This window comes from Labeo rohita, unplaced genomic scaffold (assembly GCF_022985175.1).
Source record: "Labeo rohita strain BAU-BD-2019 unplaced genomic scaffold, IGBB_LRoh.1.0 scaffold_189, whole genome shotgun sequence".
NCBI classification, from domain to species: domain Eukaryota; kingdom Metazoa; phylum Chordata; class Actinopteri; order Cypriniformes; family Cyprinidae; genus Labeo; species Labeo rohita.
In genome coordinates, this window is record NW_026128099.1 from 19,395 (window position 1) to 35,796 (window position 16,402).

A 16,402-nucleotide genomic window follows, 5' to 3' on the forward strand; every position below is an offset into this window, starting at 1 on the left:
AAGTACAAAGAAGTGCTAACAGTAAGTTTCAAACATTAAATAGAATGTTAGAACATGGAGGAATTTAATAGTTTTACGTATAGTAGATTTGCATAAAAGCAGGATGCAGAACATCTGATTTGTTTAACAATGATGCATCACAGAATCTGTTCTAAAAGTTGAGCAAAAAAAGGTCTGACAGTGCTCTAAATGACACGTTCAACAAATATTCAAATATTTGACAGTGGTTTCATGGGGAGCACTTGCATGCTGGATACAATTAACTGTTTATGTTTTATCATCCTTCATCTATTTTGTAATCAGTTTAACTAGTCTTGATTCAACATTAACACTGAAGTGCAACCTATTGCAATACAATAGTCACACAATAGCAACACTCTCCCACATATTTTTGATATTATAACTGTGCTTATTTCCATAGCTGGTATAAGTGAGAGTGGGTCATACCGGCAAAAACAATTTCAAACAGGACAATTTCACCCACTAAAAAAAGTCAGAAACTTTTAATTCAAAGAATCTTGAAAAATGATGGTTATCAGACATATAAACATAAATACAAACAAACAATATATATATATATATATATATATATATATATATATATATATATATAATGAACTTTCTTAGTATATGCTCATGTAATGTCAATAAGAGCTTTTTTAAGAACACTTAATTTCTTAATTTTTAACATTAAAAATGGGACAAAAAATATCATTACTGCTCTTTTTTGTATGAGAGCATATACACTGTAAAAAAACAATTTGTTGAGTCAACTTAAAATAATTTGTAACCTGGCTGCCTTAAAATTTTTAGTTCAGTCAACTCAAAAGTTTATCCAACTTGAAATGTTAAATTATACTAAGTGACAACTTTGAGTTGAATCAGCTTCAGATTTTAAGGCAGCTGGGTTACTTACCAACACAAATATCTATAATGTTACTTAGTACAACTTAACATTTCAAGTTGAATAAACTTATTTTAGTTGACTAAACTTAAAATTTTAAGGCAGCAGGGTAAGAAATTATTTTAAGTTGACTCAACAAATTGTGTTTTTTATTTTTTACAGTATACAGTGCTGTCCTCTTCATCAAAAAAGCCTGAGGATTACCGTTCAAAGAATCTTTGAGAGGCAAGATGGTTGTTGAAGGTGAAAGGAATGATGAATGTCAGTGTTGAATTCAACAAATCCAGGCGGGTTGCTGTCCATGTATGACTTGATCCAGTCCTGGTACTGAGAGACTCTTGTAAAACCACTGGGATATTTGAGGTCATTACACAGGTTTCTAGAAACACTCATGATGCCAGACTGAATCCATAGGGAGCCTTTCCTACTGAGCATTGGACCTCCAGAGTCTCCCTGTATTGACAGATATCATTTTATATCTCTGACAGTATACAGACATAAGTATGCAACAGTGTAGCCCAATTGTGAAAGTATGTCAGCTGTGTGTCTGTCAAAAATTGTTTTATTGATATTTTTTGCAGTGGGAGTGTTTTTCTCGTTACCAAGGGTTCTTCTCAGTACTCAAACTGGTGCTTCCTCGTTTCCTTGTGTCTGCATCCTACAGCCCATGATCCAAAAACTGATCAAAGCTGTCTTGAAGGACACTTCAGTGGTCTAAAATTGCACTGTGAGGAGGTGAGGAACAAGGAAGCTTCCAGAAGAGCAACAAGCGAGGATACACATATATCCCATGCAGTGTCCTTCCTCATAAAAAACCTGACACACATATGGTTTTCCTCCCCTTTAGATCTGTCACAGTCTTTCTAATGTATGTCTTACCTTTGCAGTTAAAATAAAGCATACATCTCACTTATTTCAACGCAGCATCTTGATTTATTATTGTTCATTATGAATTTCTTAAAGAAACGATGTGAGAAATCAAATTTGCCTTGTTGTTTTGACATATAAGGATTGTGTTAACCATTAAAATGTGTCATGAGGGTCTTTTTTTTTTTTTTTTTTTTTGAATTGAGAAATTTTTAAATATAACTGCTAAGGATCACCCAAATAGCGCCCAAATCTAAAACCAGCCTGATTGCAAATGTCCATCATTGACCTCCATGTTTTAGATGAAGTGTTAACCAAGTCTGAAACCTTGGTCTATCCTTTTTCCATAAAAGGTTTTAACAATTGTATTAGAAGTATATCATTACTTAGAAGAGAGTTGTAAGACAGTGGCTCTTTAAGGCCAAAATGGTTATTTTCTTGTCTAATTAGTTTAAAATCTTTCCAAAAGTTTAGCACAAAAGCATAAACTTCTACATCCATTGCAAATGTCCATCATAAGAAGACAAAAATAGTTGCCTATCAAGACAGAACCCACCAAAAGTTGAGCAAAGCAAGACCCATGGCCTAAATTCCACAGAGTAGGTTTCGGACTGTCTTCAACCTCAAGTTTTAACCTTGGTTGCCACATAAATGAACTCTTGGCCCCCTTCATTAACTGGCAAATAAAGGATTGCAGAGGGAAGCCAATAGTAGCCATCCCAGAAAAAAATAAATAAATAAATAAATAACAGAAGTTTTCTGCAGATGTTGCAACAAATCATTTGGTGGGTCAAGAAAATTTAAGCAATGCCACATAATGGGAGCTACCAAGTTGTTATTAATTAACATTCTTCCCCATATAACAATTGTGGCAGAATCCATCTCCATCTTTGTTAATGTCCAGAAACCTTTTTAAAAATACTATCCCAGAGGAGGCTTTCTGATAAATCTGTAGAGATACTCTCAAATCCATGACATCCTGAGCAAATCTAATGATAACAGTGACATCATCAGCATAGGCAGTAAGTCTAGCAGTTATCAGGTCTGACAGAAACACTGTTGATATACTACACAACTTGTTTCTTAATGCAACCAAAAGTGGTTCAGTTGCAATAGCATATAAGACCCCTGCCTTATATGTCTGCTTACTCTGAAAGGTCTTGTTAGATGCCAGCATCTGATGTCCTCAAGATCACCCTATTTAAGGAATAGGGTGGCCACAGCTCTACAAAGGCTCACTGGAAGTGTACCTCTTTTAAAACTTAATAAAACAACAGAAAACAAATTCTTCCCAATGGCAGGCCAAAAGAAGACAGCTCTTGAACAGCTAAAGACAGTTTGTCAAAAGTCAATAGTTTATTAAGCCTAGATTTCTCCTCTCCTGAAAATTGAGGTAAATCCTCAAGGAGAAGGTCAGCCAACTCCTCGTCACAAGTTTCAGCTCTGTAAAGATCCTCATAAAAAGACACCGCATAAGAAATAATCCCATGACCATCAATAACTTTTCTCCCCTCTGGGAGTCTCAAACAGCCTAAAATCTTCTTATCCACAGCTGCCTTCTCCAGGCCAAAGAAAAAAGATGCAGGAACATCAATGCAATTGAGAGTTAGTCAGTCTTGCATGAATAGGCATCTCCTGGGTTTTTTCCTCCAAAAAGCCTGCAAAAGAAATCTGTTGAGTTGCAAGGACTCTGTGGTATCAACAACATCTCCTTCAACAGTAAGTTGAAGTATCTCTTGTTCAAACTGTGCCATTTTATTGCCCAAATTAATTTTAATAAAGGCAAAACAATATGATTTGAATTTTGCAGATGTCCCACCACTGGCTCAGGGACTTATACTGTGTTTCTCTCTCTCTCCAAATCACCCAGAAATGAGATACCCAGTCATCATCTGCCTGTCCTGTTACAGAGCTGCAGGCTGTTTATGAACTCCCTGTTTGTTCTGAAACAACCACAAAGGTTGTGCCTGAACTGTCTGTCTGCCTTGAATTACCTATCTGTCCTGTCACAACCATCAAGGATGTTCCCCCTGTCAGAGTCGTTTCCTTTAATGGGGGTTGCCATATTGTGTGTCTGGGCTACGCAGACTATCACTGCACCTCCCAAAGCGGTGGTGTCCACCTGTCAGCGGCTATCCAAGCTGTCAGCAATTGATTTCAACTCAGTTATTTTTCTAGTTTGGGCTTTAAGTAACACTCAAGTAGTATAATTTGGGCTAATGATTTGCACTAAAAAAGCCACTGGGCGATTCTTATTTGAAATCATGGATAAACAACAAAGAACAAAAGTAAACAAAGGCCAGCCTGATCAACACTAGCATTGTATGATCAAACTTTTATTTGTCTAGTATGTCAGTCACCCACCAAAACTTCATGCTTTCTGCAAAATGTTTTAGTTAGCTAAAATTTAACGTGGTCACATTTATGCGAGTGCATGGTCTGCACTGCTCCCAAAGCTTCTGCTCTGTAAAGCGTGAGCAGGAATCAGAATTCACTGATCACGTAAAGGAGGCGCATTCACTGCGATCGCTTCGGATGTAGATACATGCTGCTAAATTACAGTTGTATACTGTAGATGACAAAACGGCATTTTGCCATTAATTTCAAAAACAGTAGCACACTGTATTTTTACAGTATAATGCTGGCAACCACAGCTGCCAGTAGATTACCGTTTTTTTACAGGGAAATTTTTTTACAGTGTTACGTCAGCACGAGTGCGAAGGTGCGCGCAGCTCCCGGCAAAAATGACGCAAAAAGTGAGGAAACGATGGCGGATGGAGGAATTTGGGTTTCAAGTTAAAGTAAAGTAAAAAATAAATAAATAAATAATTTTAAAAAACGCTTCTTAAACAGAGAGGGTGAACATGTTGCTATTTTTGTGGGAAAATGAACATGCAAGCATTGTCACCAACAGAGTTTCACTTTTCTTTTTGTTTTCATTTTGAAAAGCTCTAATTTACCTCACGTTACGTTATGAGGCTTTCTTTTCATTTTATTTGATTCCTAAGTGTTTGCAGCAGGGACAGGAGGGGGACAGATCGGGTCAATATGAATCTTGGGGGTGTGGGTTGTCATGTCCCTCTGTCCCTATTGCCATCTGCGCCCCTGCTTTGCAAAGCTGGGGTGAGATTAAGTAATCTCACTGTTTTCCCCATTACAGCAAAAAAAAAAAAAAAAAAAGAAATTCCACTCCAACAGAGAGATACTCTCACCCACGCCAAACGGCTCTGTCCACACTTAACAGAGTTTTCATTTTTGGGTGAACTATCCTTTAATAGTTTTTTTTTTTTTTTGTCTTATTTGATATTATTTACTCTAAATCCATGCTTTCCTCTGCAGATCAGGTGGACTAAAACGCAGTTTAAAATGAGTTTAAGATGGGGCTTAAGCAACTAGGTTAGCAGTGAAAAAGTTTGCAGGAGAGCAAACACTGGTGTTTTGTAAATTGCTTTAGATTAAAAAGGGTTAACAAGAAATGATTGGTATCTTACCGGACAAATACTTCTCCCTTCCTGTCCAGCACAAATCATATTGCTTGTGATGCTTGTGACCCCTTCATAAACATTAGCACACTCACTGTTGCTCACAATTGGTATCATCACCTCCTGCAGTATATTAGATGGTGGGCCTGACACACAGATGACAGGACGTGTTTCATGACATTTAAAAAACATTTGTATGTCAGTTGTTGAGTTTTTACGGTATTGTTTGTATTCAGTGTAACTGGCAAGCAAAGGTTCACCTACCTTCAGGATGCAGCACGCCCCATCCAGTGACCCAGCTCTCCGTACCTGCAGCAAATACACTACCAGCCGCTGCCAGACAGACCGGCCTAATGTAATCAGAGAAAGTCACAGAGGAGGAGAGCTTGACCAGTGCTATGTCATTGTCAGGATTTGGATAGTCAAAGAGAGGATGCTTGATGATTTGACTCGCTGTCCTGGACGTCTCATAAGGGTTTGTGCCGGATTGGCTCAGGCGACCGAAGTACATCACAGCTTTAAAGAAATGGAAGCTGTCAACAGAGAAAGTCTGTTTTAATCCCACTATTATAAATCTACAAATGTATCTTTAGCTTTATTTAAGCTTTAAACTTCATACTTCTGGAAGCAGCGAGCTGCAGATAAAACCCAGTCTTTAGTGATGAGAGTCCCGCCACAGTTATGGCCAAAGCCGACATGAATGCTGACCTGCCATGGCCAAGCCCCTGTTGTTACATTCACCCCTCCAACAATCCTGTCACAGAGGGAGGCTTGACCACAAACTGATGAGAGAAAGCAAGATATGAGATTTCCTTTTTAAAATGCCTCACAGACACAAAAGACACGTTTCTGCAGGTTTTAAAGTCAATATCAGAAGTCAGTCAGAAGTCAGAAAGTGCTTTATTACCAAGTATGTTTACACACACACATAGAATTTGACTTGATGACAGGAACTTCCAGTGCAGAGCAAAGTTCAGAGGTAGTGCAAACATACAGATGCATGTCCAAAAATTAGACTATCCTGAAAAAGTTTTTTTTTTTTTGTTTGTAACTTATTTCAAAAACTGAAACTTTCATATATTCTCAATTCATTACATGTAAAGTTTTTTTGTTTTGTTTTGTTTTTCAATTTTAATGATTAGAGCATACAGCTCATGAAAGTCAAAAATCCAGTATCTCAAAATAGAAAAGTTCACGTTTATTTATGCCCTCAATACTTGGTTGGCAGCACATATTACAGCAAATGACTTATTTCTAGCACAAATCACAGCATCAGTGAAGTGTAGCATGGAAGTGATCAGCCTGTGGCACTACTGAGGCACTATTAATCCTGCAACACGTTCTCACTCCCAACTCGTCACATATTGACGCATGGTCAGGACCCATTTAGCGTCAGTTTTTGACGCAGCACACAGGACGGCGGACGGATGGAGATGGTGATCGCGTCTGTTGCTCTCACGTTTTGCCTCGAAAAACTTGGAATATTAATACTTTTTGAATAAAGTATGAATATAGTTATATCTTGTGTTTTGTTGACAAATGGTTAGGTTTACGGGCAGGGGTTGGGTTAAATGTGTAAATAATGTAATATAAATAAAACTGTTGTGACTATTTGCATTGAAAAAAATGACACCCCAACATATATGCTATAATAGCAATATTATTACCCAATATATCATTTAATCATGGTGATAAAATTCCCAGTGCCTTTCGCATCATTGACGCCAAGGGTTTCTTATGTAAAGCACTGGAGGACCCTTCACGTTGAAAAATGGTGCTAAAAGGGTACACTAAACATCAAGAAATGAGACCAAAGGGTCCTGACCAAGCATTAATATGTGACGAGTTGGGATTGAGAACATGTTGGCCCGTCTCTATAATGTCAGATTGACTGTTTCTCATCTTTCTTTTGAAAATATCCCATAGATTCCATGCGGGGTTCAGATCAGGCATGTTGGCTGGCCAATTAAGCACAGTAATATCATAGTCACCAAAACACTTGGAAGTGGTTTTTGCACTGTGGGCAGGAGTTAAAGTTTTGCTGGAAAAGGAAATCAGAATTTCCATAAAACTTGTCAGCAGATGAAAGCATAAAATGCTCCAAAATCTCCTGGTAGATGGCTGCATTGACTTTGGACTTGATAAAACACAATAGACTAATACCAGCAGATGTCACGGCACCCCAAATCAACACTGACTTCGGAAACTTCACACTGGACTTCAAGCAGCTTGGATTCTGTGCCTCTTGAAGTCTTCCTCCAGACTCTGGGACCATGATTTCATGAAATGCAAAATTTACTTTTATCTGAAAAGAGGACTTTGGACCACTGAGCAACAGTCCAGTTCTTTTTCTCCTTAGCCTAAGTGAGATGCTTCTGACGTTGTTTCTGTTTCAGAAGTGGCTTGGTAGCCCTTTTCCTGAAGACGTATGAGCGTGGTGACTCTTAATGCCCTGGTTCTGGCTTCATTCCACTCCTTGTGAAGGTCTCCCAAGTGTTTAAATCGGCTTTGCTTAACAGTATTCTCAAGCATGTGGTCATCCTTGTTGCTTGTGCACCATTTTCTACTCAATTTCTTCCTTCCAGTCAACTTTGCATTTAATATTCTTTGATACAGCACTCTGTAAACAGCCACCTCTTTCAATAATGACCTTCTGTGACTTACCCTCATTGTGGAGGGTGACGCAGAACCGGATTTTACCAAGTACGACGTGTTCCTGGATCAACATCTTTGTTGACCCTGGAACAACATTGTGATTAACCAATCAGATTTTAAAAAGCAGTTTATAGTTTTTGTGAAGTTTAGGTTTACAGTCAGTGTTTGGTGCTTGTACATCAGTGTCATTTATATATAATTTCCTCTGATTTTAGGGATTACTCATGGGTAAGGTTAGGTTTAGGTGTAGGGATGTGGTCAAGATTACATTTTTGGATTAAAATGTTGTTCCAGGGTCAACAAAATATGTTGACCCAGGAACACATCTAACTCAGCAAAATCAGGACGTGCGGAGGGTGACAATGATTGTTTTCTGGATCATTGCCAAGTCAGCAGTCTTCCCCATTATTGTGGTTTCAAACAACAAGAGATACGCGGAATTTATACTGCAGGGATGGTCATTTAATGAAACTCAAATGTAAATATTCTAATATTTTGAGATACTGGATTTTTGACTTTCATATGAGCTGTATGCTCTAATTATCAAAATAAAAAATAAAATAATAATAATAATAATAATAATAATAATAATAGAAAGTTTTGAAATGTCTTACTTTACGAATCTAGAATATATGAAAGTTTCATTTTTTAAAATAGGTTACAATAAAAAAAAAACTTTTTCATGATATTCTAATTTTTTGAGATGCATCTTGTGCATGATAGTGCAGACATACATAGGAATTACACAGTGTAGATGGAATATAAGACTAATATAAGAAAAAACAGAAAATTAAATAATACACTTTATACAAAAGTGGAAGTATAGAAAATATTTAAATGAATGTACAAATATGTTATTTACAAGTCTGCCGATGTATTATTTACAAGTGTACAGTTTTGAGTTATATGTTTGCAGCTTTAATTCCCTTTTAATTTGCTTTTCATGACTTAACTGATGACAGAACTACATTGTGTGCTCATAGTTTCTTGTGTGCTTTATGATGAAGTGATATGTGTGTACCTTTGCGAGTCGTTGAGCAAATTAGGTAAAAATAAATGCATTTTATAAGACAAAGTTTTAATTAAACAGGTGTAACCCCTATACAATTTTAGGGTCACAGACATTCAAAGATAGAGAACAGAAAATGGTTGTAGTGGCTAGCAAATTCCTCTAGGTATCCCCTGGTAAATGATATGGGATAATCAGAGGGAGAAGTAGGGATTCTTGCTAAGAACAGAATGGGGAGTATATCTGCTGAGTCAGCATGATAACTTTTTTTTTTTATAAAGAAAAGTTAAACAAGTGAAAAAAGAAAGAGTTTAGACTAATTCTGATAAAATTCAAAGGATGATGTACTATTTCATGATTTGTTTCATGGAACTCATGGTGAGGATTTTTTTTTTTTTTTTAAATTTGTTAGGGCCCGAGCACCAGTGGTGCGAGGACCCTATTGGAATTGCTCCGTTTATTAGGGCCCGAGCCCTGAAAGGGCGAGATTTTCTTAGGATTAGGGCCCGAGCCCTAAAAGGGCGAGGACCCTATTGGAATTGCTCTGTTTCTTCTTCTTCTTCTTCTTCTTCTTCTTCTTCTTCTTCTTCTTCTCCAAAGTAAAAAGTCTTTTTTGAGGGCCTAAACATGCTCGAAAACTCTGCACATGAAACTTTGCACACGCGTCAGTCCTGGCGAAAATTTACATCTGATATTGGTTTCAGAAGTGGGTGTGGCAAAATGGCTCGATAGCGCCACCTATAAAATTTCAACGGAGTGCGCCTCGAGCTGCGTTTCACGTACATGTACGAAACTCGGTACACAGGTGTAACACACCAATACCTAAAAAAAGTCTCCTGGTACAACATCCTAAACCCAACAGGAAGTCCGTAATATTGAATTTCCTGTACGATTTTTGTGCAGTTTTTGCCATTTTCTCATACTTTAATGAACTCCTCCTACAGTTTTTATCCGATCATCTTCAAATTTGCTGAGTGTTATCATAAGGATGCTAAATTGCGAAGATCTTGAGTTTTCGCCAAGGGGCAAGTCTGTGGCGGCCTGACAAATTTCGACGTGTCGCCATGAAAAAGGAAGTGGCTGTAACTTAAGCAAACAATGTCTGATCTGCCTCAAACTTCACAGGTGTGATGAGATTCATGTCAGTCCCCATATTCAGTTATAGTCATAGCGCCATCTGTTGACAACAGGAAGTGACATGTTTAATGCTGTTACAGACTCCTAGCAACATATTAAAAAGCATTAGCAAGTTTTAAATAGGCTAGCAACATGCTAGAATCATGCTAAAACATGCTAGTAACACTTAGCTAAGAGCTAAAGCATGCTATTAATACAAAGAAAAAGAAAATTGCTGTAACTCATGTGTACAATGTCCAATCGGCCCCAAACTTAATATCCAACATGCTACAAACATAGTAAAGCATGCTAGCAACACTTAGCTAAGTGCTAAAGCATGCTAATAATACAGTGAAACAGGAAGGTATTGTAACTCAGGCATACAATGTCCAATCTGCCCCAAACTTAACGTGTTTGATAAGAGTCCTGGCCTTAACACATTTATGTGACAATATTCAGTTATAGTCATAGCGCCACCTACTGTCAACAGGAAGTGATGTTTAACACTGTGATACACTATTTGCAACACATTGGCAGCAGGATATGTCATGTCTTACACTCAAGCATGCCATGTTCAATCTGCACCAAACTTCATATGTTTGATAAAATCGCTGGCCTGAAGATATCTGCATGCCAATATTCAGTTATAGGCATAGCACCACCAGCTGGCAGCAAGAATTCTGGCATATCTAAATGACTTGCCCACCATTTGCCACGATCGGCGGTGAGCAACAGGGAAGGAATGATGTTTTCGAGCACACCTGTGGACAATGAACAATTCTTGGATGCTTTTAAAATGGGGGAAGGGGAAAGGTGAGGGAGGCTTTTGTTTGATAATGAACTGTGAAAGGGACTGATTCGTGAGGTGTATGGGACACAAGTGCTCGTACGTTTTATTAACAAAGTCAAGGTGCGTGTAGGTGCTAGCACCCTGCTGGCAAGTAGCTTAGGGAAAGTTTAATAGTACAGCTTATCTCAGTTGTTACAGTATATTGATTGCCTGTGCTGGTTCTTACACATAGGGCATGTGATTTATGCTTGGAGTTTCTAAGTATGGGTGCTGTGTATGAAATGCCTCACTATTTAATGTTTGCTGTGAATTTGAAATGTGTGCTCGGGTACTCTTTAAAATGTGTGTTCACGGATTAATGAGCTTATATGACTGCTGTACATTATCAAGATATTTATATGAGACAGTGCCATATGGCTGCTATTGTTGTTAATAAAGTATATTCTTTGTAATTCTTACTTGTGTGTTTGAGTGCTCCTCACGGACCAGACCGGGTTTGAATCAAAGGTGGTGGCAGTAGGTATTAATCCGAAATAGAGAAGTTCACCAGTGGCCCCTAGTGGTGGCTGAATTTAATACAGTATGTTAGCCACATGTGCTGTAGTCACGCTAATTGGGATTTTTTCCCCCAATCTGGTTGTTTTCTGTTCGGAAAAAAAAAATCCGTAGCTAAAGTGCGACTTCATTTGTTCCATTTTTCATTTGTGGTGTATGATAACGGTATGTTTAATGTACTCTGTTTAATGTGATAGTGTGACAACTTAGTAGCCTATTTTTCTTTGCGAAAAGAGGGTAACACAGACAAAGTTGAAAGGAAGTAATTCATTTTATTGAATGTCATATCATTTCATGTGAAAAGTTGTCGTTAATCTAGATAACGTGAATGACTGTGCGCGGGGCACAAACTAACACTATACAAATAAAAAAAGTGCGCAAAAATTCAAAAGCCTTTTGAAGATATCGCTGAATATTTATTTTACCATAGTAAGAGTACATTTCTAGATAAAGTTAAAACACATTAAAACCCTTATTAAAGTACATTAAAACCCTCATCCGTCACTCGGGTCATTTTGACCCAAAAACTTTAAAGATTTTTTAAAAATCAGGCCTTGATCGTTTTGGATCGAGACCAGGGGCGGATCTACCGGGGTGGCAAGCTGTGCCACCCCACCTGCCACCCCAGAATTATCACAGAATAAATGTGAGCAGTGCTTCATGTGTTACTTTTCAGCCGCAGCGATGACAGCGTAACGCAAAATAATGGCAAAAACAGGTCTTTCAATAAAATGTGCACGATAGTTGCACGCGCTCCCAACGCGCCCAGTGTATTCGACTTCATTAACAAATGACTCTTATGAACCGGTTCTTTTTGAGTCAAAAACACAAAGCGCGGCCAAGTTCACTAACGAATTGTTTTACATTTGTTCGTGAATCAGATAATTGCTGCTTCTGGGCTAACTCTGAAGTCCTCTGAAACATCTCATCCTGTCCGGATATGTCTGAGATTCATCGCGTAATTGTTCGGTGATCCGATTCTCTGACCGCTGGCAATACGTTAATCATGGATATAGGCCTTTACACATACACATACAGTATAATTATTGTACAGCACCTGTACATTGGATGATGGAAATTTCACTATTCCGTATGTACAGTAAACTGTAGTACATGTTGTACACCTTCAGACGTGTCACTGTCAAATTTTATTTGTAACCATTTTTTAATGTGTAGCCTGCTGCATTTTTGCAGAACTGAGAAATGACTACCTAGAGATATAGTCTTGTGTCAGGAGACCAAATAGTACTGCATACTAGTACTGTATACTCTAATGAAATTTAGCCATGTGCAGAGGATGATGAATTTAATTTTTGATTTTATTTTATTTTATTTTTTTTACTGTACTGTGGTGCATACCAAGTTCATATACAGTTCTTTGGTATTTGAACTTTTCATCTGCTGCAAGATTACTTTACAGTAGATTTTTTTTTTTTTTTTCCAAAAATTGGGAAAATGAGCAATCTGTAATTTAATTTATGTTGTATACTGTAATAGTGTCACGCTGTGCGTCGTCGTGGTGTGCGTGGAAATAAGCTGGAGGAGAGCAGAGATCCCAACAAGTGTAGTTTTATTAAGTAATCCAAAAAGTGAACATGAAACAAACGCAGGGAAACGGCAGGGAACCAGACACAGCATTGACCATAAACTGAATGACAATATAATCACCGACAACACACCATGGGGACAACCAAAATAAATACACAAGACAACCAATCAGAACACCACAGGAGACAATGACGTAATAAACGAGAACAGGAACAGGAAGAACCAAATACGGACACAACCGGGAATAAACACACAAACAGCCCAAAGGGTACACACAAGTCTGACAAATAGACATTGAGTTTCAAATTAATTCCTAATAACAGTTTTTTGTTAGTGTTATTGATCTCACCAGTGTTCACTGGACAGGAAAGTCATTGCTGTATTTGAATTGTATGTAATCATTTAAGAATACCTGTAATAACTAGATTGAAACGTTTAAAAAACATAAATAGTTTGATCATTTAGATGTTCTAGATGTTTACAGAAATTTGCCCCTTTTCATCAAAACATTCTGAATATAAGATAAATAAAATAAAAAATCACCAAAAAAAAAAAAAAAATCCCTACATAAATAATTTGAATAAATATATACAAATGGACCAAAAGCTTTCTGGACCAAAAAAAAAAGAATTATGATTTTGCCCTTCGTTTCAATATGACCCGTGAAGGACACTTCTGTTACGCTGTCGCGAGACAAATCTGCTGTTATTTTAATCTCCAATCTTTTATTTATCAATTTAGTTAGTTTATTAATGCTTCGCAAACCAGCAGAAGACACGAACCCGCTGCATTCAGCTATGCTATTCTGACATTAACGATGTAATTTTCACTATTTACTGTTATGGATTTTAATAAGAAACCACAAGAAACAGGCGAATAAAGACTGACAATCCATGTTTAATGTTCAGAAATTCTTTTTTCAAAAAATGTAAAGGATTTTGGCTCGTTCATGTGTCTCGTGTTCAATGAGAGCTGTGTTTGGTAAAGGAAAGTGTTTTTTTCTGAATGTCTGAATGTGTTTCATCTATTTGCGCACATTGTTTTGAACTATACTGTATAGCTGTGTTTTGCGAACAGAGCCGTCCCACGGCACATAAATATGTTGTTATTATTATTATTATTATTATTATTATTATTATTATTATTATTATTATTATTGTTGTTGTTATTATATATATATATTTTTCATTCGATCAGATAACATTTTAAGCTGTCTTATGGTCATGTTACGATGTACCCCACCTACGGGGCATGTTGTCAAATTTCACTTCCTTTCTTTTGAGGTAAATAACGAAAAACGTATACACTGCAATTATGAAACAAAGCGACATATTTGTACTACTGTAATTAACGTGGATAAAAAAATAAATAAAAAAAAATACTCTCAACCCCACGTGGACACAATCTGAGAAATTCAAAAAGTGTTAGGTTGTTTTTCTATTCTTATGTTCATTATTGTTGTGTTGCTGTCATTCTTAAAGGGGGGGAAAAAAACAATTACTGTTCCCACAAAATTGCACTTGATCACCATTACGGGTGTTTCAAACAACGAGTTACAAAAGTTTTTGGACTTCCAGGCATTTGAACCTGTTGTTAGGCACTCCCAAAACCAAAAAAAAAAAAAAAAAAAAAAACAGCAGAAGAATTGTGGAGGTCGGCACTGTGGCTGTCATCTTGATTCAATGTATGTTGTGTTTTATGAAAACTTACCATCTAACTGGCAGAGGGAACCTGTGAAAGGTATAAAAAGTAAAAGTAAGATGATAATCATCAGGACAAAGCTAACAAACTGGTTTGTGAACTGGTTGTTCACTATTTCACGTGTTACATATATAACACGTGAAATAGTAACATACATATATATATATATATATTTGGAATAAAAGTCATCAAATCTAATATAAATAACATAACTAAACTAAATGAATGGGTTTAATGTAATGACCAACATATTAAACAAATCAAAATTATATTTTAGATTTCTCAAAGTCACTGAACTGCATCCTGATTCTTGGTATCCTGTTACATTAATTAAATGCATATACATAAATTATGCTTATGTAAAGACATTCATTGCAAAACCAGTTACAAGCATTTAACCATAAGTCTTCAGATCCAGAGATTAAACATTGTTAAATTTACATCAGATTTTGTCATGATATAGACTTTTTGTAAGCTCTTACCTGCTATGTAGAGAAGTGAGATTCCAGAAACACTCAAAGCGGTGCTGAACTTCATTCTTCTGTTCTGCTGTGTGATCTGACTCCTGACTTTGTTTACAATTAATTTATAACAGCTGAAGGGTGTTGTCTGCTTCGTGACGTGACTAAAAGCCCCTAAGCTGTTATAAATTCACTGTAAAGCATGGCTTCATGGTGCTTATTGCTTTAAAAAATGGCTATTTAATATACGTTGTAAGGTTTCACAACATAAAACAGAGCAAATAAAGTGTAATGAAATAAATAAAAACCGTATTATTACACAAAACAATGTAGTTTCTCAGAAACAGTTGTGGTTGCAACACACAGATGTAAACAAAGGTATATGTTTGTAGAGTCATTTACAACAGCTTTAAACACAGCTCAACCAATCAGAATCATGGACCGGAACTTTATTTTATAATTTTTTTATAATTTTATACACCATTTTATAAACTGCATTATACAGTTGTTTAGGTCAAGTCAAGTCGCCTTTATTTATATACCTCTTTTAATAATACAGAATTGTGACAAAGCGGCTGTACAGTATTAAATAGGAAATAGTGCATCAATAACGCAAAAGGGCAACAGTAAACACTCAATTTTCAGTTAAAGGCAGTTTATCATTGAATTCAATGATGTCATCATCTAGTTCAGTTCAGTTCAAATAGTATACAATATCGTTTGAAAAACTAAGCAAGCCAGAGGAGACAGCGTCAAAGAACCAAAACTCCATTGGTGACAGAATGGACAAAAAAACCTTGGGAAAAACCATGCTTAGTCGTGGGGGCCAGACCGAGGAGGTCCAAAACAGAGTTTTATTCTTAATATCTACAGGGAAGCAGGAACGGACAGCAAACAGCAGGGAACCAGCAAACACAACGTAACCTGACGGAGTAACAATACATGAAGACAATATAATCACAGACAACCAAACTTGAGAACCAACCAAACTTAAATACACAGACCAATCAAGGGGGGGACAGGTGCAGACGATTAAACAGTGAGGTGATAACTACAAACGGAACAGGAAGGACCAAATAAGGGCATACGGGGGAAAACACACAAAACAGTCCAAAAGGTCTGACACAAGGCACTTTTCACAAGGCAAGTACTATTGTACAGTAATTAAATTTTTATTTATGGTCAAAGTCAAAAGTTTACATACACCTTGCAGAATCTGCAAAATGTTAATTTTGTTCACCACAATAAGAGGGCTTGTCATACAAAATGCATGTTATTTTTATTTAGTACTAACATGAATAAGGTATTTCAAAT

At 36.9% G+C, this 16,402-nt stretch overlaps 1 protein-coding gene across 1 annotated transcript; it reads right to left on the minus strand.

Annotated features, from left to right (window-relative positions):
- Positions 1-740: 740 nt before the first annotated feature.
- On the minus strand, positions 741-15,164 carry LOC127159067 (chymotrypsin-like elastase family member 2A). The gene is made up of 6 exons (XM_051102006.1): positions 15,110-15,164; positions 14,637-14,657; positions 5,873-6,035; positions 5,518-5,786; positions 5,263-5,399; positions 741-1,357 (listed from the first exon to the last, which is right to left on the minus strand). Exons 1-6 carry the CDS (start codon positions 15,162-15,164, stop codon positions 1,112-1,114), a joined length of 891 nt encoding a protein of 296 aa, XP_050957963.1. The 3' UTR covers positions 741-1,111.
- Between the last annotated feature and the right edge of the window lie 1,238 nt (positions 15,165-16,402).